This window comes from Calypte anna, unplaced genomic scaffold (assembly GCF_003957555.1).
Source record: "Calypte anna isolate BGI_N300 unplaced genomic scaffold, bCalAnn1_v1.p scaffold_23_arrow_ctg1, whole genome shotgun sequence".
Lineage (NCBI taxonomy): Eukaryota > Metazoa > Chordata > Aves > Apodiformes > Trochilidae > Calypte > Calypte anna.
The window spans coordinates 35,196-58,058 of record NW_022045500.1 but is presented as its reverse complement, the minus strand read 5'-3'; the positions used below and the strand labels follow the sequence as shown (position 1 = coordinate 58,058).

The window sequence follows — 22,863 nt, the reverse complement described above, 5'->3', positions numbered from 1 at the left end:
GTGTCCCCCAGCCCCAGATCCTGCACCCCACAAACTGGGGAAGGGGTGGGGGTCAAGGGGGGGGCTGGTCCTGCCCCACAGTCCTGCTGCAGTGGGGGGCTGGGGTCTGAGGGACCCCTCGGGGCAGCACCCATGGGGTGGGGGACACCCACGGGAGTGGGGGGGTAGCACCCGTGGGAGCAGGGATGCTGTCACCCACCCTGTCTTCTTGGCACCCCCTCCCCAGCCACCCACCCCCCCGGGGGGGCCTGGTGGGCCAGGCCTGCTGGTCCTGCAGCCCCCCCCCCTCCTCCTCCTTCTTCATCCTCCTCTTCATCCTCCTCCCACCTTAGGGACCCACGTGCCCCCCAGCCAAGGGCTCCACATCCCCGGGGGGTCCCTGAGCCTCGGGGTTTGATCCTGTGGGAGCTGGGGAGGGGGTGTCAGGGGACAGAGGGGCTGCTGAGGGGGGCCTGGGGGGGCTCAGCGTGGTCGTGGGGGGCTCCTCAGCCTTGGAACTGCCCGGAGAGGGGTGCAGGGGGGTTGTGTTGGGGAGCAGGAGCTGGGCCAGGCGGGGATGGGGGGACTGGGGGGATGGAGGGGGTGGGCCAGGGTGGGGGGGGGCAGTGGGGGAGTCCTGGTGGGTTGGGGACAGTGACAGGGAGGGGGACAGTGACAGGGAGGGGGGGGGGTCCCTGCCGGGCAGCAGGAGGCGGACGTCTGGGGAGAGAAGCTTCTGGTTAGCACCCACCTCTCCCCTGGGATCCCATGGGTGCTGCAGCATGGCCCCTGTCCCCAAGCCACGAGAGGGGACAAGAAGCAGACCCTGCCACCACCAGCACCCCCCCGGGGACACCCCCCAAACCCCCCCTTTTTACCTGGGCAGGGTGGGCAGCAGGCGGGCAGCGGGGCGGGCTCGGCGCAGGAGAGGGGACACAGCCTCTTCTGACAGCTCACCTCCCCCAGCTGGCAGCCAGGGGGTGTGTGGGGGGGAAAATTGGGGTGAACCCTCCCCTCCTGTCCCCTTTGTCACCCCCACAGCCACCCAGCTCACCTGGCACGTGCAGTGGGTGCAGGGTTGCCCCTCGGGGGTGAAGGTTTGGCCGTTCACCACCTTCCTGCCCTGGTAGTTGCAGTCTGGGGAGAGGGGGGAGTGGGAAGGTGGTCAGAGGGGGGCAGGGAGGTGACTGTGGGGTGACACAGGACCCTCTGACCCCCCCCAAGACTCAGGTCAGGGACAAGGGGTTGTCCCCAACTGGGTGCACCCAGTGAGGGGGGGGCAGAGCTGACTCGGCTCCAAACTCGGGAGGTTTGCAAGGAAATTGTGGGAATTTAGGGTGGGGATGGGGACATCGTGGTGGCCTGGTTCATCTTGTGTCCCCTGTTTGATTGAGTCCTCATTATCATCTCATTAACATTCCATTTCTCACGTTTGAGCCCCTCCCCTCCACCTCACCAGGAACTTCCCCCCATTCCCGTGGGGGTCTCACTGATCCCATTTCCCCCCACACACCTCCCACTCACCCCCCTCCCTTTCTCAGGCTGCCCATGGGGTCTCCCCCCTTCTCCCTGCACATCTCCCCCACCCCTTTTTTCCTTGCAAAAAACCCCCATCCCATCCAGGGGATCCCCCTGGGGGTCTCACTGATCCCATTTCCTGATCCCATTTCCCACCCCACACCTCCCAGTCACCCCCCTCCATTTCTCAGTCTGCCCATGGGGTCTCCCCCCCTTTTACTGCACACACCCCCCACCCCTTTTTTCCTTGCAAAAACCCCAACCCCTCCAGGGGATCCCCCTGGGGATCTCACTGATCCCATTTCCTGATCCCATTTCCCCCCACACACCTTCCACTCACCCCCCTCCATTTCTCAGGCTGCTCATGGGGTCTCCCCCCTTCTCCCTGCACATCCCCCCCACCCCTTTTCTCCTTCCAAAAAAACCCCATCCCATCCAGGGGGTCTCTCTCCCCCTCGGGGGGCAGCTGGTGACATCCAGTTGTCCCTTTGGGGTTTTTTTTTCCTTTTTCCCCCCTTTTTTCCCCTGGTTCTTACCCTGGCAGACAGGGCAGCACTCGCCCTCGGGGTGGAAGGGGTAGGTGCAGAAGATGGCACAGTCCAGGGGGGAGCAGGCCACGGAGCCCAGCTGGGAGAGAGGGGCAAAGAAAAAGAGGAATCCAGGTTCTTTTCACCAAAAAAAAATAAATAGAAACCTCCCCAAACCCTCTGGAGCTTGGAGGGGAAAAATAAAACGAGTTTCAGCCCCCGGGGCAGGAGGTGAAGGGGTCTGGGGGGGTCCTGGGGGTCTCTCACCAGGCAGATGCAGCTGAGACAGGGATCCAGCAGGGAGGGGAAGGTCTGGTTGTTGGAGAAGCTTCTGCCCATGTAGGTGCAGCCTGAGGGGACGAGGAGAGGGGGGTTTGGGGACTCTCTGCAAGGGAGGGGACAGAGGTGTCCCCATCAGGGTCAGGGGAAGGGACAGGTGTCACCTCTGGGGTCAGGGGAGGGGACAGAGGTGTCACCTCCAGGGTGAGGGGAAAGGACAGAGGTGTCACCTCTGGGGTGAGGGGAAGGGACAGAGGTGTCACCTCTGGAGTGAGGGGAAGGGACAGAGGTGTCACCTCTGGGGTCAGGGGAGGGGACAGAGGTGTCACCTGCAGAGCAGTCAGGGGAAGGGACAGAGGTGTCACCTCCAGGGTGAGGGGAAAGGACAGAGGTGTTCCCTCTGGGGTGAGGGGAAGGGACAGAGGTGTCACCTCCGGGGTCAGGGGAGGGGACAGAGGTGTCACCTGCGGAGCAGTCAGGGCAGCACTGTCCCGGGATGTGGATGGGATGGGGACAGCTCTCCAGACACTCCGTCCTCCTGCAGCTGACGGAGCCGTCTGCCTGCAGGGATGGGGCACTTGACAGAGACCTCGGGCTACCTCACCCCAGCAGAGTCCAAGCCCAGGAGTTGCTTGGTGGCCACCGTGGCCACCAGGGTTGGGGTGACACCCCCAGGAGGAGGAGGAGGTGTGAGGAGGGGAGCAGAGCAGGGTTCTCATTCACCTGGCAGATGCACAACTCACAGGGATCACCCGGGGACCAGATCTGCCCGATGGGAAACTCCACCCCGTTGTCATCCACCAGGCAGCCTGGGGGGACAGGGGACACAAACCTGGGCTGGGGGGGACAGGGGGACACGGACACACACACCCCCAGCACCCTCCAGCACCCCCCTGGGGGTCCTGTCTGCACCCACTCCCCACCTGCACCCCCCCCTCACCAACCCCTGTGCACCCCCCCCCCCCCCTCAGCTCTCCCCATTTCCCTGTCCCCAAGTGTCCCCTCTCTCCTGTCCTTGTCCCCAGGTGTCCCATCCATCCCACCCTCCCCATTCCCAGGTGTCCCCCCACATCCCATCTCCCCTGTTCCCCAAATGTCCCCCACATCCCACCCTCCCCATCCCTCAATGTCCCCTGCATCCTGTCCCCACGTATCCCCTCACATCCCACCCTTCACATCCCACCCGTGTCCCACTCCATCCCACTCTCCCTGTCCCCAAGTGTCCCCCCACATCCCATCTCCCCTGTCCCCAGCTGTCCCTCCCACATCCCACCCTCCATGTCCCCAAGTGTCCCCTCACATCCCACCCTGCCCATCCCTAAGTGTCCCCTGCATGCTGTCCTCACTGTCCCCACGTGTCCCCCCCATCCCACTCTCCCTTGTCCCCAGGTGTCCCCCCACATCCCATCTCCCCTGTCCCCAGCTGTCCCCCCCATCCCACTCTCCCTGTCCCCAAATGTCCCCCACATCCCACCCTGCCCATCCCTCCATGTCCCCTGCATCCTGTCCTCACTGTGCCCCCCATCCCACCCTCCCCATCCCCCCGTGTCCCCCCAGATCCCACCTCCCCTGTCCCCAGCTGTCCCCCCCATGCCACTCTCCCTGTCCCCCTGTGTCCCCAGCTGGGGTCTCACTGGCAGGGGCTGGGGGGTCCCTGCAGGTGAAGCAGCAGTGCCCAGGGCTCAGGTGCTGCTGGTGCTGGGGACAATCCAGCACGGGGCAGGGGGCAAAGGAGCACTCCACCTCTCCCCCCTGGGGACAAGGGACATGTCACCTGCTGTCCCCACAGCCCCCTGCCCACCCACCCTGCCTCAGACCCTGCCTGGAGCCTCAGCAGGATGGGGAGGGGAAGGCCTGGAGCATCCCTGGGGACCCCAAATCTTTAGGGACCCTCCTTCCCTGGGCACCTCCATCCTTGGGGACCCCACATCCCTGGGGACCACACATCCCTGGGGACCCTACATCCCCTGGGAACACTCTGTGCCTGAGGATCCTCCATCCCTGGTCCCTGGGGACCCCTCATCCTTAGGGACCCTCCATCCTCCGAGATCCCACATCCCTGGGGACCTTCCACCCTTGGGGACACCCCATTCTTGGGGACATCTCATCCTTAGGGACCCTTCATCCCCTGGGGACACCCTATCCTGGGGACCCCTCATCCTTAGGGACACCCCATCCCTGGGGAGCCTCATCCTAAGGGACCCTCCATCCCCTGGGGACCCCATATCCCTCGGGATCTTCCATCCCTGGGGACCCCTCATCCTTAGGGACCCTCCATCCTTGGGGACCACACACCCCTGGGGATCTTCCACCCTTGGGGACACCCCATTTCGAGGGACCCCTCATCCTAAGGGACCCTCCATCCCCTGGGGGGCCCTCTCCCCTCCCTGGGGACCCCCTGTCCCCCCGTGTCCCCACCTGGCAGAGGCAGGAGGTGCAGTCGTCCCCATCCAGGCTGAACCGGGCGCCGTGGGGGTACGTGTGACCCCCAAAGCTGCACCTTGCTGGGGAGCAGAGAGGGAGCAGGGCCAGGGCTGGGGAGCCCAACTCCTGCCTGACCCCCACCCTGACCCCCACCCATCCTCAGCAGGGCCCTGGGACACCCCCCAAGGATGGGGGTCCCGGGGGCACCCACCTGGCTGGCAGGAGCAGCAGTCGGAGGGTGAGGAGCTGAGACAGGAGCCTGGGGGACACTCGGGGGAGATGCAGGTGACATTCCCAGCCTGTGGGGGACACCGGGATGTCACCCCCCCACCGGGGCTCTGAGAGGGGGTCCCGGTGTCCCCCCCAGCCCACCCCGGGCTCACCAGGCAGACACAGACCGTGCAGTTCCCATCCCAGGGGGTGAAAACGTCACCTTCAGCGTGGGGAACCCCCTCGTGCAGGCACCCTGAGGGGCAGCGGGGTCAAGGGGGGTCGGGGGGGGGACACCCCGGGGATGGGGGGATGGGGAGGGGTCGGGGGGGGTACAGGGGTCACCTGCACAAGTGGGGCAGCAGCCCCCGGGCGGGGCGGGCAGCGGGTGGGAGCAGGAGATGGGGCAGCTGGGGGCTTGGCAGAGAACTTGTCCCCCCTGCAAGGGGACATTGGGGACACAGAGGTGTGGGGAGGGGGGCAGGGGATGGGGGGGATGGGATGGGGTGGGATGGGATGGGATGGGACGGGAGGGGATGGGATGGGATGGGGGGGATAAGATGGAAGGGAAGGGGATGGGATGGGATGGGATGGATGGGAGGGGAGGGGAGGGAATGGGATGGGATGGGATGGGATGGGATGGGATGGGATAAGATGGAAGGGAAGGGGACGGGATGGGATGGGGGCAATGGGATGGGAGGGGATGGGAGAGGATGGGAGAGGATGGGAGAGGATGGGACGTGATGGGATGGGATGGGATGGGATGGGATGGGATGGGATGGGATGGGATGGGAAGGTGGGGGGAAGGAGATGGGATTGATGGGAGGGCATGGGATGGGATGGGGGAAATGGCATGGGAGGGGATGGGATGGGTTGGGATGGGATGGGATGGGATGGGATGGGATGGGATGGGGGGGTCTCACCTGGCAAACACAGCTCCTGCACCCCCCCAGCTCCATCCAACGAGCTCCAGGCTCCCGGGGGGCTCCCCGGTACCAGCAGTGAGGGGAGGATGGGGTGGGGGTCCCTGGGGGTCCCCCAACCCCTGGGGGTGACTCGGTGGCCAAGGAGAGAGAAGAGGGAGGGAGGTGGGTACCGGGGGGAGCAGCGGGGAGGTGGGAGGAGGGGGAGCCCCTGGGGAGCAGGAGGGATCCCCCCGAGCCAGGAGGGAGCAGGAGGAGGGTGGGTGGGTGCTGCAGGGACTGCAGGATGGGGGATGGAGGCAGGATGGGTTTGGGATAGCCTGGAGGGAAGGAAATGAGAAATTAGAAAGGAATTAAAAACCGAAAGCAGAGCTGAGGAGGTTGAGATTGGACGTGAGGAACAAGTTCTTTACCATGAGGGTGGTGGAAAAATGGCAGAGGTTGCCCAGGGAGGTGGTTGGGGGCCTCATCCCTGGAGATGTTCAAGGTGAGGCTGGAGGAGGCTCTGAGCACCCTGATCTAGGTGAGGGGGTCCCTGACACTGCAGGGGGGGTTGGACTGGGTGACCTGGGGAGGTCCCTTCCAACCCAAACTATTCTGGGATCCTCTGAATCCATCCCAGCTGGAAGGGGCTCCCCGGGGAGGCTCAGCTGGGATGGGGCTTGGAGCCACCTGGGCTGGGGGAGCTGGCCCTGCCCCTGCCACTTGGGTCGGAACCAGATGAGCCCCCTGAGCCCTCCCAATTCCTCTGCTCCCCCAAAACCCCCCCCCAAATACCTTCACAGGAGACCCCATCCCCTCTCAGCCGGTAGCCGGGGCGGCAGGAGCAGAGGAAGCTGCCCGGGGTGTTGTGGCAACTGTGTTGGCAAGCTCGGCGCTCCCCGGGCCACCTGCACTCGTTGACATCTTGGGGACAAAGGCACCAAAATCAGGAGGTCCCAAATTCCTCGGGGGCACCCACAGCACCCACACATCCCCCCCCTGCTCTGCCCCACAGGGCTGGGGGGCTCCATGGACACCTCTGTCCCCTGGGGTTGGTGGCCTTGGAGAGGGGTTTGGTGGCCCTTGGGGGGGTTTGGTGGTCCTGGGAGGGGTATGGTGGTCCTGGGTGGGGGGGGTTGGTTGCCTTGGGGAGAGGTTTGTTGGCCCTGGGGGGGGTTGGTGGCCTTGGGGGAGATTTGGTGGCCTTAGGGGGGGGTTTGGTTGCCTTGGAGAGGGGTTTGGTGGCCCTGGGAGGGGTTTGGTGGTCCTGGGAGGGGTTTGGTGGCCCTGGGAGGGGTTTGGTGGTCCTGGGGGGGAGTTAGTTGCCTTGAGGAGGGGTTTGGTGGCCCTGGGGGGGGATTTGGGGCCAGGGCTCACCCAGACAGGAGTGTTGGTTGCCATGCAGGTGGTAGCCGGGGCGGCAGGAGCAGCGGTAGCTGCCGAGGCTGTTCCTGCAGCGGTGCTGGCAGGGGGTGGCCAGGCACTCGTCTGTGTCTGGGAGGAGGAGGGGACACTGAAGGGTCAATAAACCCCCCCAGGCCCCCTCCTCACTCCTCCAAAACCCCTTCCCCACCCTTACCCTGGCAGCTGTGTCTGTCGGCAGCGAGCTGGAGCCCGGGGCCACACTCACAGACGAAGCCCCCCTCGGTGTTGACACAGGGACCCTCGCAGGCAGCACTCAGGCACTCGTTGATGTCTGGGGGACAGAGGGGGAAATGGGGAGGGGGGAGGCATCAGGACCCCCCCCCCATCACCTCCCACTGGGATCCCCCCCCTCCCCATCCCCGCTCACCGGTGCAGCGGACGCCGTTGGGGGTCTCCAGCATGGAGAAGCCGAGGGGACAGACCCGGGCCACCTCCTGGCACCCCCCGTGGTTGCAGGAGAGGTCACAGCCATATTCCCCACAGGTCCCCGAGGGCTCTGAAAGACGGGAAGGGCGTGGGGGGGGGTTTGGGGGGGCACTGATGGCACCCTGAGCATCCCGAGCCCTGCCAGGGATGCCTGGGGAGGTGACAAGGATGACAAGGAGAAATGTCCCCTGATGGAAGAAACTCTTTGTTGTTGTTGTTGTTTTTTGGGGCGAGGGGGGTCCCTTTGGGTGCCCCCAGGGTTGGGGGGGGGTTACCTGGGCAGGTGATGCCCCTCTCCCCATCGGGGCAGGAGCAGAGGTTGGGAGCGATGCAGAAGCCGCCGCCGCAGCCGAAGGAGCAAAGAGCTGCAGGGAAGGGGACAAAGTGACAGTCAGGGACACATCCCCCTCCCCCCTTCCCGACCTGTGACACCCCCCCCCACACACCCACCCATCCCTCCAGAGCCCCCCCTGGGACTCACGTAGGGTGCAGTGCCCACTGCCTGGAGCCAGCATCCACCCGGGACAGCATCCACTGCCGAGGGCCGAGAAGCAAACGTGGGGCCCCACGTGGCGCCTGAGCCAGGGACAGGGGACAAGGGACAAGGGACAAGGGACAGAGACTTGAGGCCACCCTGCCCTGGGTTCCCAGGACACAGCAAAGGGCTCCAGGGAGCTGCTCCAGCCAGTGGGGTATTGGGATATGGGGACACAGAGCTCCAGGCTGGGTGGGAGATGGAGCCAGGGGGGAATTGGGAAGGGGTGTGACCCCAAAATGGGGGGGACAGAGGGAGGGGACAGTGATCCAGCTGACCTGAGTGTCCCATCGGGGGGGACAGAGGGAAAATGTCCCCTGGCAGGAGATGGGCGAAAGGACAGGGGCACAGGGAGCAGGACAGGGACACAGGGAGCAGGACAGGGATGCAGGGAGCAGGACAGGGATGCCAGGAACAGGACAGGGACACGGGGAGTGGGACAGAAGCATGGGGAGCAGGACAGGGACACGGGGAGCAGGACACACTTGAGGAGCAGGACACGGAGCAGGACAGGGACATGAGGAACAGGACATGGGGAGCAGGACAGGAATGGAGCAGGACACAGGGAGCAGGACAGGGACTTGAGGAACAAGAGAGCAGGACATGGGGAGCAGGACACAGATGTGGGGTGCAGGGCACGGGGAGCAGGAGCCATGGAGAGCAGGACAGGGACACAGGGAGCAGGACACGTGAGGAGCAGGACAGGGATGCCAGGAAGAGGACAGGGACATGGGGAGCAGGACAGGGACTTGAGGAAGAGGAGAGCAGGATGTGGGGATACTGGGAGCAGGACAGGGATGCAGGGAGGAGGACATGGATGTGGGGAACAGGACAGGGACATGGGGAGTGGGACAGGGACACGGGGAGCAGGAGAGAGATGCAGGGAGCAGGACAGGGACTTGAGGAAGAAGAGCAGGATATGGGGAGCAGGACAGGGACATGGGGAGTGGGACACAGAGATGGGGAGCAGGACATGGACACAGGGAGCAGGACACGGGGAGCGAGACAGGGATGGGGCAGGACACAGGGAGCAGGACAGGGACACGGGGAGCAGGACAGGGATGGAACAGGACACAGAGAGCAGGACAGGGACATGGGGAGCAGGACACAGGGAGCAGGACAGGGATGGGGCAGGACACAGGGAGCAGGACAGGGATGGAACAGGACACAGGGAGCGGGACAGGGACACGGGGAGCAGTACACGGGGAGCAGGACAGGGACATGGGGAGCAGGACACAGGGAGCAGGACAGGGATGTGGAGAGCAGGACACAGGGAGCAGGACAGGGATGGGGCAGGACACAGGGAGCAGGACAGGGAGACGGGGAGCAGAATTCCCAAGGGTCCCTTTGGGCAGGGGGAGGGAGAGGTGGGGTCCCTGTCCCTGGGGAGGCAGATCTGGAGCCCCCAAATGAGCCCAAAGGGGGGGTGCCGGGCAGGGGACATCGCTGTCCCCAGGTGGAGCTGGGGAGAAGAAGGAGAAGGAAAGGAAAAGGAGGAAGGAGCAGCCGGGTACCTCTGCACGGCAAAGCTGCTGGGCTGCTGCTTTCTCCCGGGATAAACCCTGCCCGGGGCGGTCCGGAGGAGCAGGGAGACCCAAACAACCTGGAAGAAGAACTCGACCAACATGCCAGGAGATTTCCGAGCAGGCTGCACCTTCCCAATTCCCTCTGCCTTCCTTCCTGGAGCTGTCTCGGCGGCACGGGGGGAACCGAGCGCATGTTGGCCCCTGGCCCTGCTCCTCCTCCCGCCCGGGAGCCGGGAACAATGCGGGGGGTGGGGGGAAGGAGGGAGCGGGGAGGGATGGGGGGGTCTGGGGGGGTTGGTTTGGGGGAAAACCATGGATCCCATCCTGGTTCTCTTCAACTCCCCCCCTCCCGATGGGATGCCAGCCGGGGATGCTCTCCCCGAGAGATTTGGGGGTGGTTTTTTTTTGGGGGGGGCACATCAAGGGGGGCATGGGGGTGCCCAGCTGGTGGCTTTGGGAATGGAGGGGTGGGGGTGAGGAGTGAGGAGAGAAAAATAGCCAAAAAAAAAACCCCAAAATCAGTTCCTGTGTGTCTGTGTGCACCCCCCACCCCCCCCTCTTCTCCTCTTTCCTTCTCTCCTTTCCCACATCTGGCAAAGCTCCGGAGTGGCCTCTCCCTGCTCCTCCTCCTCCTCCTCCTCCTGGGCCCTTTTCCCAGCCCTGCACAGGGACCCGGCAGCAGGGAAAGGGCTGGAGCAGAACTGGGATGGAGCTGGGGTCACCCCCCCTCAGACACCCCCAAACCCGGGGCCACAGCCAAGGTCAGAGGTGGGGCAGGGATTGAGACCCCAAAGCAAAGGGGGGAGGGAAAGCAGCAGGGACCCCCCCCCAAAATTCCATCTGTGTTCATCCCCCCCCCCAGGCAGGAGCTCTGCCCCCAGCTCCAGGTGCTGCTGAAGTGTCCAAGGAGAGGCTGAGCCTGGGGGTCTGCTGGAAAAACCTCCCCAGGAGGTGGGGAAGGGGAGGAAGGAAAAGGAGGAAAAGGAAGAGGGAGGAAAGGAAGGAGGGGGAGAGGAAGGGAAGAAGAGGAAGGGAAGAGGGAAGGGAAGAGGGAAGGGAAGAGGGAAGGGAAGAGGGAAGGGAAGAGGGAAGGGAAGAGGGAAGGGAAGAGGGAAGGGAAGAGGGGAAGGGAAGAAGGGAAGGGAAGAGGGAAGGGAAGAGGGAAGGGAAGAGGGAAGGGAAGAGGGAAGGGAAGAGGGAAGGGAAGAGGGAAGGGAAGAAGGGAAGAAGGGAAGAAGGGAAGAAGGGAAGAAGGGAAGAAGGGAAGAAGGGAAGAAGGGAAGAAGGGAAGAAAGGGAAGAAGGGAAGAAGGGAAGAAGGGAAGAAGGGAAGAAGGGAAGAAGGGAAGAAAGGGGAAGAAGGGAAGAAGGGAAGAAGGGAAGAAGGGAAGAAGGGAAGAAGGGAAGAAGGGGAAAGGAGGAAAGGGGAGGAGGGAGGAAAGAGAGGAAGAGGAAGGAAAGGGAGGAGAGAGGAAGGAAAGAGAAGAGGAAGGGAAGAAGGGAAGGAGGAAGGGAAGGAGGAAGAAGAGGAAGGAATGGAGAGGAGAAAGGAAAGGAAGTGAGAAGGAAGGAGGAAGGCAGGCAGGGTCCCCACAGAGATCCCTTTGGTGGGAAGGGTCTGGCTGTCCCTGCCCCCCAGGCTGGGCTGGGGGTTGGCAGAGCCCAAGGGACCCCCCCTCTGTTTCCCCCCCCTGCCAAGGACCCACAGGAGCCTCCTCAGGGCTCCCTGAACCCTGATGGCCATGGCCAAAGGCTCCAGAAATCCAGCAGCACCCTCTGGGGGTACCAAAGGCTGCAGAAATCCAGCAGCACCTTCTTTTTGGACTACTTTTATTTGGTAAAACTCAGAAATCCAACAAGTGAGGGAACTTTGCCCCTCCCTGAGCAAACCACAGAGCCTGGGGAGAGAGAGAGACAGAGAAAGGGGGGAGCTGCTTGGCTCCATCATGAAATCTGCACCCACCCATCTTCCCCAGCCCAGGGTGGCTCCTCCAGCATTTTTTTTCTTTTCCAAAGAACAAAACAAAACAAAAAACCAAGCTCCCAATGATCCAAAAAGCACCAACCCCCCCTCAAAAAAAAAAAAAAAAATTAAAGCAAAACAACAACAGAAAAAGAAACCCAAAAGATACTAAAGACAACAGTGAAGAGCAAATCCCAGCAAGGGCACGGTGAGCCAAGCACTGCTGGTCACCTGAGGAGGGCAACCAAGCAACCCAGCTCCAGGTTTGGAGGATCTGGGAATCCAAGGAGTGGTGGCTCGAGCAACATCCCCCCCAAAATCCCAAACGAGCTCCTTCCCCCCTTCAGAACCTCCTTCCCCCCAGGCAAGGGCGGTCAGGGGGGCTCCAAGGTGCAGGTGGGAAGAGATTCCCTGGTCGTGGGTGGAGGGAAGAGGTTTGGGAAGGCTGTGGGGATCCTGCTAATGGATCCTGGTCAGCTCCTCCACGATCTTGATGAGATCATCCACGGTGGCCTCCCGCTTCATCCCGCTCCCGTCATCGATCTGGGAGAAGGGGAAGGAAAAGCCAAGAAAAGGGGTGAGGGAAAGGTGGGGGGTGGTATCCACCTTGACCCCCCAAAAGCTCCCTGCACCCCTCTCACCTGCAGGTTTGCCACCACCTCCTGCATCTTGGGTCTGCTGATGTCCAGGAAGCTCTCGATGAGGTCCCCGTCGATGAAACCCGTTGCCGGTTCCGTCTTGCGCTCCGTGTGGAAGGACCTCCAAGTGGCACTGTCAAGGAGATCAAGTCCCAAAGGAATGACACCAGGAGGAGGGGTGAGGCCTCTGGCAGCACCCACCCCAAACCAGCTCAGAATCAGGGCTCACTTTTTTATGGGGTGACCACAAAACCTCAAACCCTGGGAGCTCCTCTCTGCCACAGAGACCTTCGAGCAAAGACTCCACCACCATCCCCACCACCAACATCCCCACCACCACCATTCCCATTCCCACCACCATTCCCATTCCCACCACCATTCCCACACCCACCAGTGTCCCAAGGTTGTCCCAGGCCAGATTTAGGAGCTCCCCCCCTCCCAGGACTGACTAGCCCAAGCTTCCTGCCCCCACTCCCAAAGGATATAAAGAGTGCTCGATCTTGCCCACGCTCTTGATGACTTTATTCAGCCTGTTCTGCATGTCCAGGAGAAGGTTGTACCAGCTCTCTGACAGTGAGGTCACCAGGCCTGCCAAGGACAAAAGGGGACAGGGAAGTTCAAGGTGACAAAGTGGGAAAGGGAACGAATTACAAGGGAGGAGCTTTCAAAGGAATAAAAAAAAAAAACAAACCCAAACCCCAAAGCAAACCCTGCCCCTTACCAATCATTCCATTGACTGTCCCGAAGAGCACAGAGCCCTGGGTGGGTGTGGAGGTCTCCCCCAGGTTCTGCATCACCAAGGAGCCATGGCAGAAGACGTTGACAAACTCCCCCAGGTGTGACAACCCCACCTCCTGCAGGTGCTGTCGCTCCTCGTCCGTGGTGGCAGCACTGGAACCCAAAGCCCCTCAGGCTCAGGCTGTGCTGAGACCAAAGCTCCCCCTGATCCCATCTCCTCAGAGCTGGGAATGCTCTTCCCACCTTCCCAGCCTGCCTGGGACATGTGGAGAAGGCCAGAAGGTCCCATCCCCCCCAGCTCACCTGTCCTTCTGGCACACAAACAAATTGAAGGCATTTTCTGCTCCCAGGAAGTTGTCATCATCCAGGATCTCCACAGCACTCATCCAGTTTGGATTGAAGTCCCGGGCAATCTGGAAAGAGGACAAGAATGTGGACAGATGGCCTGGAATGTCATCCAACATTTCCATTCCATTTCAGGAGGGAGGTGGGATCCAGTCTGCTCCCTTTCTGCTCCACGAGCAGCTCCTGGAGCAGGGTTGGCAGCTCCAGGGAGGCTCTTCCCAGCACCCTGTTGTAGCCAGGATGGATTATCCCGTGGTGCTGGTACCTCCTCAAAGTTTCCTTCCATGGGTTTGTAGGCCAGGAGGAGGACAGAACGCATCAGGTCCCCCACCAGGATGAAATCCCCCTTGGTTTTCAGGTAGAGGGCCATGATGTTGTTGTAGTGGTTGCACTCCGTGCGCAGCTCCTTCTCGGCTGTCCACTCGTACAGTCGGACCTGGAGGGATGGACACAGCCCTCAGACACCAAGGACACACAGGACGTGCACCCCAAGACCTTGGTGACAATCTGGAGGAGGTGCCAGCTCTCAAATTTGCTCCCCAAACAAGGTGGGGGGCTCATACTGGCTTGAGTCAGGATTGGGGTGGGCGGTGAGAGCAGGGAAGGGGTTGTCCTCCTGGGCTGGACACTGGTGAGGTCACACCTCAAAACCTGGGGGAAGGTTTGGGTCAGGAAAGGGACAATGAGGGGCTGGAGTGTGTCCAGAGAAGGGACATTGAGCTGGGGAAGGGTCAGGAGCATAAGGAGAAGGTTCTGGAGAAGTTGTGAGGTTGAGCGTGGAGTGAGGAGGCTGAGGGGAGACCTCACTCTGCAACTGAGAGGAGGTTCTGAGGTGTTGGTCTCTTCTCCCAGGTAACAAGCACTGGGATGAGGTGAAACAGCCTCAAAAGTTGCACCAGGGGAGGTTCAGGTTGGATTTGAGGAGAAACCTCATCCCCCAGAGGGTGATGGATGCACCACTGGCCCAGGCTGCCTGGGAGGTGGTTGGTGTTCAGACCCGTGGAGATATGGTGCTGAGGGCCACTAGTGATGGACTTGGCAGAGCTGGGGTTCCATGGTTGGGCTCCATGACCTGGAAAAGTCTTTTCCCACCCAAAGGCTGCCAGGAGGGTCCTTACCGTGCTGTTGATGCTGGCCAACAGCTTCCCATTGAACTCCACCATGGAGTACACAGCTCCCTTCACCTCCTTCTCAGCCAGGCTCTGCAGCTTCCCTGGAACAAAGCCACCAGCTCATCCCTGAGCTCCCTTGGGACCTGAGATCTCCAAGAGGAATGGGCTGAGCCATGGAGCTGCCCTGCTCCTCCCCCTTACCATCAGAGTAGTGGAAGACAACGATGCGGCCCTGCTTGGGCTCAGCCTCCTCGGGGTACACCATGGCAGTGCCCACGATGAAATAGGTGTTGGGGTCCTTGCCAAGCTTGCAGGAGACCAGGCTGAGGGCATACTCGTTCTGCAGGAACTGGTGAGCATGGAGCACTGAGCAAAGAGGACAAACCAGAAAGAAACTGAGTCCCCTCCAGCTCCTGGCAGAGCATTTTCATAGAATCACAGAATGGGCTGGGTTGGAAGGGACCTCAGAGCTCATCAGCTCCAACCCTTGATCCACTCCCCCCGTGGTTCCCAGCCCATGGCACTCAGTGCCACATCCAGGCTCTTTGGAAAGATCTCCAGACACGGAGAATCCACTCCTTCCCTGGGCAGCCCATTCCAATGCCTGATCACCCTCTCTGCAGAGAATCCTTTCCTAATATCCAACCTAAACCTCCCCTGGCAGAGCTGAAGCTCTGCCAGGGGAGGTTTAGGTTGGATATTAGGAAAAAATTCTTTAGTCCGAGCCCTCTTATCCCACTGATACCTCCCCGACCCCCCCCTGGCTCCAACCTCCTTTCAGGGAGTTGCAGAGAGTGATGAGGTCTCCCCTGAGCCTCCTCTTCTCCAGCCTCAACACCCCCAGCTCCCTCAGCCCTTCCTCACAGCAATTCTGCTGGATCCCTTCACAGCCTCCTTGCTCTTCTCTGGACCTGCTCCAGCACCTCAAGCTCCTTCCTGAGCTGAGGGGCCCAGAACTGGACACAGGACTCAAGCTGTGGCCTCCCCAGAGCTGAGCACAGGGGCAGAATCCCTTCCCTGGACCTGCTGGCCACGCTGTTCCTGAGCCAGCCCAGGATGCCATTGGCCTTCTTGGCCACCTGGGCACACTGCTGCCTCCTCTTCAGCTTCCTGGCAATCCAGACTCCCAGGTCCCTTTCTGCCACTCTGTGCCCAGCCTGGAGCTCCCCATGGGGTTGTTGTGTTGAACCTCATCCCCTTGGGATCATCCCAACTCTCCAGTCTGTCCAGGTCCCTCTGCAGAGCCCTCCTGCCTTCCAGCTGATCCACACTCCCCCCAGCTTGGTGTCACCTGTGAATTTGCTGATGATGGACTCAATCCCCTCATCTAAATCATCAATGAAGATATTGAACAGCACTGGGCCCAACACTGATCCCTGGGGGACACCACAGCCGCCATTTTGGACACCACAGCCGCCATTTTGATGCAGCCCCGTTCAGCACCACTCTCTGGGCCCGTTCCACCCAGTTCCTGACCCAGCACAGAGTGCTCCTGTCCAAGCTGTGCCCTGACAGCTTCTTCAGGAGGATGCTGTGGGAGATGGTGTCAAACCCTTTGCTGAAGTCCAGGTAGACTTTTTTTGCCCCAGGAGCAGCTCAAACTTTGATAATATCCAAGGGGGTTGCTTGGAAAACTCCCCTCCCACTTCTCACCACCCCCCCCCTGAGTCACCACAAGCCCAGCTGGCTTTCACTTCAAGCCCTGAGGCTGAAGTTCATCCAAGAAAAACATTCTGCCTGAAGGGAACTGGGAAAGGTCGTGGATCTCCAGATGTCTGGGAAGGTCCCAGGTCCCAGCCAGAGGCTGCTGGGTTTGCCCTGGAGGAGAGCAGTGGTTCTGGTACCTTCAAAGGTGTGCTGGTCAATGATGAGCAGGTTGTGCACCTCCACCTCCTCTCCAAAGGATGTCTCGTGGGGTGCAGTGCTGCTGGAGAAGAGCTTGCTGGTGCTGACACTGCTGGACAGGGCCTGGGAGACAGATTGGTGACATCTTTGTGCTGCTTGGGATGTCCTCAGCCTGCTCCACAGGAGCTCCCAGTCCCATCCAACCCCCAACACCTCCAGGGATGGGGCAGCCACAGCTTCTGGGGGCACCCTGGGGCTCAGCACCCTCACCCCAAAGAGTTTCTCCCCCAGATCTCCTCTCCATCTCCCCTCTCCCCAGTTTAAATCCAGTTTAAATCCATTCCCTCTCATCCCAGCCCTCCAGGTCCTTATCCCAAGTCCCTCCTTTAGAATCCCTTTGGAATGGGCACTGGGGAAGAAGAGGATCCAGAGGAATTCCTCTCCCTGTTCCCTCTTTCCTGCTCCCTCAGGGGGAGCTTTGCCTCCTCTCCAACCTCACTCTCCCCTCTTCCACTTCCAATCCCTTCCCTCCTCATCCCATCCCTCCAGACCCCCATCCCAAACCCCTCCCCAGTTTTCCTGCAGCCCCTTTGGCACTGGGAGGTGCTCTGAGGTCTCCCTGGACCCTTCTCCCCCCATTCCCAGTCTGGCTCCAGCCCTCCCAGCACCTCCATGGCCTCCTCTGGGTTCACCCCAACAGCTCTGCCTCCTTCTGCTGCTGTTGGGGACCCCACAACTGTCCCCAGCACTGCAGGGGGGGCTCCCCAAAGGGGTCACCCCCCTTCCCTTGCTCTGCAGCTCCTGGCTGCCTTTCTGGAGTGTCCATCCTCACTTTCCATTTTAAAACCCTTCCCCTTCATCCCAACCCTCCAGGTCCTTATCCCAAGTCCCTCTCCAGCTTTCAGGCACTGGAAGGTGCTCTGAGGTCTCTCTGGAACCTTCTCTTCTCCTGACTGAGCATCCCCCAACTCTCTCAGCCTGGCTCCAGCCCTCCCATCACCTCCACCAGCTCCTCCTCACCTGGGTGCTGGCACTGGGTCTGAGGGCTGTGGTGCCCCCACTGGCATCCTGCACCTCGATCCGACTGGAGAGGACCCCAAAACATTGGGATACCTCCTGGTAGCAAATCTTCCTGTGGGATAGAGAGAGCCCCGTGGGCAGGGGAACCAGGACAGAGCTTTCCATGGGGAAAGTGGAGAAGCTCTGGAGAGAAGAAAGGCAAAGTGCTGGTGCTGGCTGGGCTGGGCTCACCTGGGGGACTCGTAGAGGGGGACAGTGCGGATGTGCAGCTTCTGGATCTCATCAATGGTGCCAATGGTCAGGGTGCTGTTGTTGGCCAAAGCCAAGCTGGAGGAGGATGAAAAGGGAAAAAAAAAACCTCATGAGATGAGGAAATGGTCTCAAGTTGTGCCCTGAAAAGGTTTAGATTGAATATCAAAAGAAACTTCTTCATGGGAAGGGGAATTGAGGGGTTGGGGCATGTCCAGGGAAAGATAAGAGAGGTTGGGAAGGGTCTGGAGAAGTTGTGAGGAGCTCCTGGGGGTGTTCAACCTGGAGCAGAGGAGGCTGAGAGGAGACTTTCTGGTTCTCTGCAACCCCCTGAGAGGAGGTTCCCAGGTGTTGGTCTCTTCTCCTAAGTAACAAGGTGAAACAGCCTCAAAAGTTGCACCAGGGGAGGTTCAGGTTGGAAATGAGGAGAAACTTCTTCACCCCAAGGGGGATTCACCACTGGCCCAGGCTGCCTGGGGGGGTGGTTGGATCCCCATCCATCCCTGGAGGTGTTCAGAAGCCCTGGAGATGTGGTGCTGAGTCCTGTGCTGGCCTCAGAAAAGTTGGGTTCCATGATCTTCAAGGTCTCTCCCACCCTCTCTGTGCTTCTCCAGTGCCACTTTTAAGGTGGGTGACACAGTAAAAACCTCCAGAACCTTCCTCCTGGGGGTTCTTCCTCTTCCTCCTACTCCTCCTGGGGATTCCTCCTCCTCCCGGGGGTTCCTCCTCCTCCTGGGGGTTCCTTCTCCTCCTCCTCCTGGGGATTCCTCCTGGGAATTCCTCCTCCTCCTCCTCCTGGGGATTCCTCCTCCTCCTCCTGGGGATTCCTACTCCTCCTCCTCCTGGGGATTCCTCCTCCTCCTGCTCCTCCTGGGGATTCCTCCTCCTCCTGCTCCTCCTCCTCCTCCTGGGGGTTCTTCCTCCTGGGAATTCCTCCTCCTCCTCCTGGGGGTTCCTCCTCCTGCTCCCTGCATCCCCAGCCCCATGTCCCCCAGGCTCACCTGTCAGGGTAGCCATCAGAGTTGAGGGGACACATGTAGTTGACCTCCTTGAGGTTGACATTGGAGAAGACCAACTTGTGGTTGCTGCTGTAGATGACAGTGGGGCGGTCAGAGCAGGCAAAGACGTTGGTGGTGGAGAGGGAACGAAAGGTCCTGAGGACAGTGGGCTGGGTCCCCAGGGTCACCTTCTTACGGTCACTCAGCAAGCCTGGAGAAGAGGAGAACCACTGCTAGGGGGTGGCATCACAGAGGTCACCAGGGGAGGGGACAGCAGGGCACGATGGGGAAGGGACAGAGGAGGAAAAAGATCCTGGAGCAGAGGAATTGGGGGGGAAGGACCTGGGGGTGCTGGTTGGAGGCTGCTGGACATGAGCCAGCATGTCCCCAGCTGGCCAAGAAGGGACATGGCAGTGACAGAGCCACCTGGCAGTGACAGAGCCACCTCTGTCCCCAGCCTCCAGGTCATTTGTTTCAGGTCCAACCAGGCCAAGGGGTCAGGTCAAGCCTCTGGCTCACACCAAACCCACCCTGCCCCCCCAAAAAGGTTCTCCAGGTTTGGGATAAAAGAGGAAAAGTGCCAGGGGAGGGACCTCAGGGTTGGGGTGAGTGTCCCCAGGTGACCAAGAAGGCCACCAGCACCCTGGGCTTGTGTCAGGAGCAGGGCAGGGATTGTCCTGTTGTGCTCAGAGCGTTGAATCCTGGGTCAGAACAGGGACACTGAGGGGCTGGAGTGGGTCCAGAGAAGGAAAACAAAGGTGGGGAAGGGGCTGGAGGACAAGGAGAAGGTTCTGGAGAAGTTGTGAGGAGCAGCTGAGGGTGCTGAGCCTGGAGCAGAGGGGAGACCTCACTGCAATTCCCTGGAAAGGGGTTGGAGCTGGGGGGGGGTTGGGTTCTGCTCCCAAGGACCAAGTGATGGGACAAGAGGAAATGGGCTGAGGGTGCCCAGGGGGGGTTAATCACCCCCAAGGGGTCATTAAGCACTGGCCCAGCTGCCCAGGGAGGTGGTTGGATCCCCATCCATCCCTGGAGGTGTGGAAAATCCCTGGAGATGTGGTGCTGAGGGACAGGAGGAGTGGTGGGCTCAGCAGAGTTGGGCTCCTGGTTGGATTTGGATGATCTGAAAAGGGGAGGTTGGAGCCAGGGGGGGTTGGTCCCTGCTCCCAAGGAACAAGTGACAAAACCAGAGGAAATGGCCCCAACTTGCACCAGGGGAGGTTTAGGTTGGAGATTGGGACCAACTTCTTCACTGGAAGAGTGGTCAAGCATTGGAACTTGGCTGCTCAGGGCAGTGGTGGAGTCACCACCCCTGGATGTGGCACAGATGTGGCACTTGGGGACACAGTGGTGCTGTGCTGGTGGTTGGGACTTGATGATCACCTGGAGGTGTTTCCCAACCTCATTGAGACCCAGCAAAGAAGCCAGAGGGATGTCTGCAGGAGGATGAAAGGACTTCAAGCAGGGGAGGAGGGGACAGTCACCTGTCTCGAGGCTGAGCCCAAAGTAGAAGAGAGCTCCATCCCCCAGGGCACAGAGGAGGTAGTGGCTGCTCTCAAAGGTGGTCATCAGGATGGAACGAGGGATGATTTCTGCAGGGGACAGAAGGTGGATGTCACTCCAGGCTCAGCCAGCTCACTGCCAGCCCTTGGGGAGGTGTCACCTACCTCCTCCCAGCATCTCCTTGTGCAGCAGCTCAAAGGAAGGCAGCTTGAGGATTCGGGCAGAGATGTCAGTCCAGAGCCCGATGGCACAGAGTGGGGACATCCCACTGGTGTCCCCCAGAGGGGTGATGTCCAGGCAGGCAACTTCATGTTCCATTTCTGTGCAGCTGGCAGGAAGGAGGAAGCAGATAGAGGGCTCAGGATGGAGCCCAAAACCAAACAAACAAAAAAGGCTGAGAAACCCTGAGGCCAAACCCACCTGATCTGTCTGAGCTCCCGGGGATGGATCTCCAGGTAGTAGAGGGCTCTTCCCACAGCCACCACCACCTGGTTGCTGTTGCAGGAGGCCACGCTGATGTTCTTCCCATTGGGTTCTTTCCACTCACTCACCAGGGCTTTGGGTTCCTGACTCACCAGCCTGACAGAGGCTGAGGTGATCTGGGGACACAGAGAGAGAGAAGATCCCTCCTGAGAGCCACAACACCTCCTGGCTCACACCCAGAGTCCTTGCACGCTCCCCAGGATTTAGGTCAATCCCACAAAAGGGTGTTGAGGGTCACCAGGAGAGACCCCTCTGCCTGTCCCCAAAAGTGGCATCACCTGGATCAGCTGCTGATGGGCCACGTTGCCACAGAAGAAAGTCTGCTGATCATCCACAAAGCCTGTGAGCTCTGTCTCTTCAACTTCTTCTCCGTTTAACATCAGGACCCTGGGGGAAAAAAGAGGGTGGGAGAAGAGGAGGGTGGGAGAAGAGGAGGGTGGGAGAAGAGGAGGGTGGGAGAAGAGGAGGGTGGGAGAAGAGGAGGGTGGGAGAAGAGGAGGGAGGGGAAGAGGAGGGAAGGGAAAAGAAGAAACTCAGCTCCTGTTAGATCCTGCCCCAACACAAAGCTGAGGGCCTGGCTTGGTGCTGAGCCCACCTCACCTGGTCTGGCCAACAAAGGAGAGCACCAAGGTGTTGTCTGTATCCCGCTGGGAGTCTGATCTGAGGGGCCACAACCCTGTGACACAGAGAGAGAGGCCCTGTTGGCTCAGGGTGAAGAAAAAAAGCTTCTTCTGAGAAGCTCTGGGGCTGTGGGTTCTGTCTGCAGCACCTCACCCCCCACCTCACCCACCTTTAATCCCTGGCAGGTCGATGCTGGCGTGCTCGTGTATCCCGATGCCGTTGCGGATGATCCGCAGGGAACCCTCTTTGAAGGCACCTGAGCAGGTCACCAGCTGGAGGAAAAACAGAGGATCTGCACCAATTCTTGCCAGGAAGCTTCCCCTGGCTCCTCCTTGCTTCAGTTTCCACTGGAAATTCCCCTAGCAGCTGATTTTTCCCCACTCAAAGGCAACCCCTTCCTCACAGAACCAAGGATTAAAAGCTCCTCGCTCATCCCACCCTTCAGTGCAAGACCTTTGAGATCCTCCAAGGAAAGTTTGGGAGTCTTTTCCCTTCCGTGGACAACCCAGACAAGCCCAGCAGGGAGGAAAGAGCCAATGTTACCTGCCCCTGGCCTTGTCTTTCCAGGTCCACCACACACATGTCAACGATGGGGCCCAGGTTGGTGAAGGTCTCCATGGCCACCACGTAGGAGCCCTGCTCGTTGCTGTCCACGTTGAGCTGGGAAGAAACACAACCATCAGCTTTGCAGCTAAGCCCAAAGGAGTGGAAAGGGTGTGGGACAAGGAGAAGAAAGGAAAATTTCCCCATGTAGGCCTCTGGAGGCCACGATGAGGGGAAAGATGAAGGAGATCCTACACCAAACTAAGCCCCAGGATGGCTGCCACCCACCTTCACAAGTTGGGAATCCCCAAGGCGAGAGCCAACAAACACAACTCCGTTGTCCAGGTAGGTCAAACACTCTGCTATGGATGTCTGGGAATGGAGAAGATGGAGATGAACCAGCCCTGGTGTGAGCAGGACCTCCTGCCAGCACCACCACACCCGAGCTGCAACCCCCAGAGGAAAATCCCGGGCACTGGAGGGGAATTTCAGCCCTTGGCAGAACCCAGGGAGAGGCCAAACGTCCCCTGGGGACAGCAAAACCATCAGGTGAAAATAAAGGAATAAATAAAAAGTGGGAAGATGGTGGAAAACCTTCAAGTTTTAGCTTCCAAACCCCAGGAGGTGGGAAGGGCGACAACCGGGAAGCTTCACCCCACCCCAGGTCCCAAAACCAAGACCCTGAGGAGCATCCCAGCCCCACGGGGACAAGGGACAGTGGCCAAATCCTACCTCCCCGAGCAGCTCCACCCTCAGGTCCTTCAAGGTGACAGTGCCATCCATCTGCTCCTCCTTCTCCAGGAGCAGCATGAAGAGACGACCTTCCATGTCCCCCAGGAGGTACCGGGAGCCGTTGGGATCCACGCGGTTGTGGCACACGATGGTGCTTTGCTGCAGGGCAAGAAGTTTTGAGGAAAGCCCTAAAAACCACCCCAAAAATAGGGGGAACCTCTCTAAGGTGTCAGGAGGGGACAAGGACATCTCATTTTTGGTCACAGCCCCAGGAAAGGTGGCATCAAAACCCCATTTCTTAATGCCGGGCCATTCCTGAGGAT

General features: G+C 60.5%; 2 protein-coding genes across 2 annotated transcripts in view; both read right to left on the bottom strand.

Annotated features, from left to right (window-relative positions):
• Nucleotides 1–328: 328 nt before the first annotated feature.
• On the bottom strand, nt 329–9,931 carry VWCE (von Willebrand factor C and EGF domains). Its single transcript, XM_030468704.1, has 20 exons — nt 9,743–9,931; nt 8,175–8,269; nt 7,969–8,058; nt 7,635–7,763; nt 7,422–7,538; nt 7,220–7,336; nt 6,638–6,766; nt 5,861–6,180; nt 5,283–5,376; nt 5,111–5,193; nt 4,939–5,026; nt 4,722–4,807; nt 3,938–4,055; nt 3,027–3,112; nt 2,768–2,864; nt 2,292–2,374; nt 2,034–2,124; nt 1,034–1,116; nt 858–945; nt 329–699 (listed from the first exon to the last, which is right to left on the bottom strand). The coding sequence occupies exons 1-20, from the start codon at nt 9,853–9,855 to the stop codon at nt 329–331; spliced, it is 2,478 nt and encodes an 825-aa protein (XP_030324564.1). The 5' UTR covers nt 9,856–9,931.
• A 1,635-nt stretch (nt 9,932–11,566) lies between these two features.
• The window catches only part of DDB1 (damage specific DNA binding protein 1), a 12,276-nt gene continuing 979 nt past the window's right edge, over nt 11,567–22,863 (bottom strand). Inside the window, exons 2-22 of the mRNA XM_030468716.1 lie at nt 22,541–22,699; nt 22,097–22,180; nt 21,809–21,925; nt 21,435–21,537; nt 21,245–21,320; nt 20,923–21,031; nt 20,582–20,760; nt 20,326–20,489; nt 20,143–20,250; nt 18,665–18,872; nt 17,646–17,741; nt 17,415–17,526; nt 16,394–16,517; nt 14,751–14,915; nt 14,556–14,650; nt 13,703–13,873; nt 13,396–13,505; nt 13,076–13,245; nt 12,840–12,942; nt 12,358–12,481; nt 11,567–12,259 (exon numbers count right to left, since the gene is read on the bottom strand). Of these exons, the coding sequence (XP_030324576.1) occupies nt 12,176–12,259; nt 12,358–12,481; nt 12,840–12,942; nt 13,076–13,245; nt 13,396–13,505; nt 13,703–13,873; nt 14,556–14,650; nt 14,751–14,915; nt 16,394–16,517; nt 17,415–17,526; nt 17,646–17,741; nt 18,665–18,872; nt 20,143–20,250; nt 20,326–20,489; nt 20,582–20,760; nt 20,923–21,031; nt 21,245–21,320; nt 21,435–21,537; nt 21,809–21,925; nt 22,097–22,180; nt 22,541–22,699 (2,661 nt within the window). The 3' untranslated portion in view covers nt 11,567–12,175. The remainder of the gene's footprint in view (nt 12,260–12,357; nt 12,482–12,839; nt 12,943–13,075; nt 13,246–13,395; nt 13,506–13,702; nt 13,874–14,555; nt 14,651–14,750; nt 14,916–16,393; nt 16,518–17,414; nt 17,527–17,645; nt 17,742–18,664; nt 18,873–20,142; nt 20,251–20,325; nt 20,490–20,581; nt 20,761–20,922; nt 21,032–21,244; nt 21,321–21,434; nt 21,538–21,808; nt 21,926–22,096; nt 22,181–22,540; nt 22,700–22,863) is intronic.

What these genes read in the sequence shown, in the direction of transcription:
- VWCE (XM_030468704.1), bottom strand. Translation starts at nt 9,855, where the DNA reads ATGTTGGTCGAGTTCTTCTTCCAGGTTGTTTGGGTCTCCCTGCTCCTC. An exon ending in GCAGGAGCTGTGTTTGCCAG is followed by an intron (nt 5,377 to 5,860) that starts GTGAGACCCCCC and finishes GTCCCCTTGCAG; the next exon opens with GGGGGACAAGTTCTCTGCCA. An exon ending in GCACGGTCTGTGTCTGCCTG is followed by an intron (nt 5,027 to 5,110) that starts GTGAGCCCGGGG and finishes TGTCCCCCACAG; the next exon opens with GCTGGGAATGTCACCTGCAT.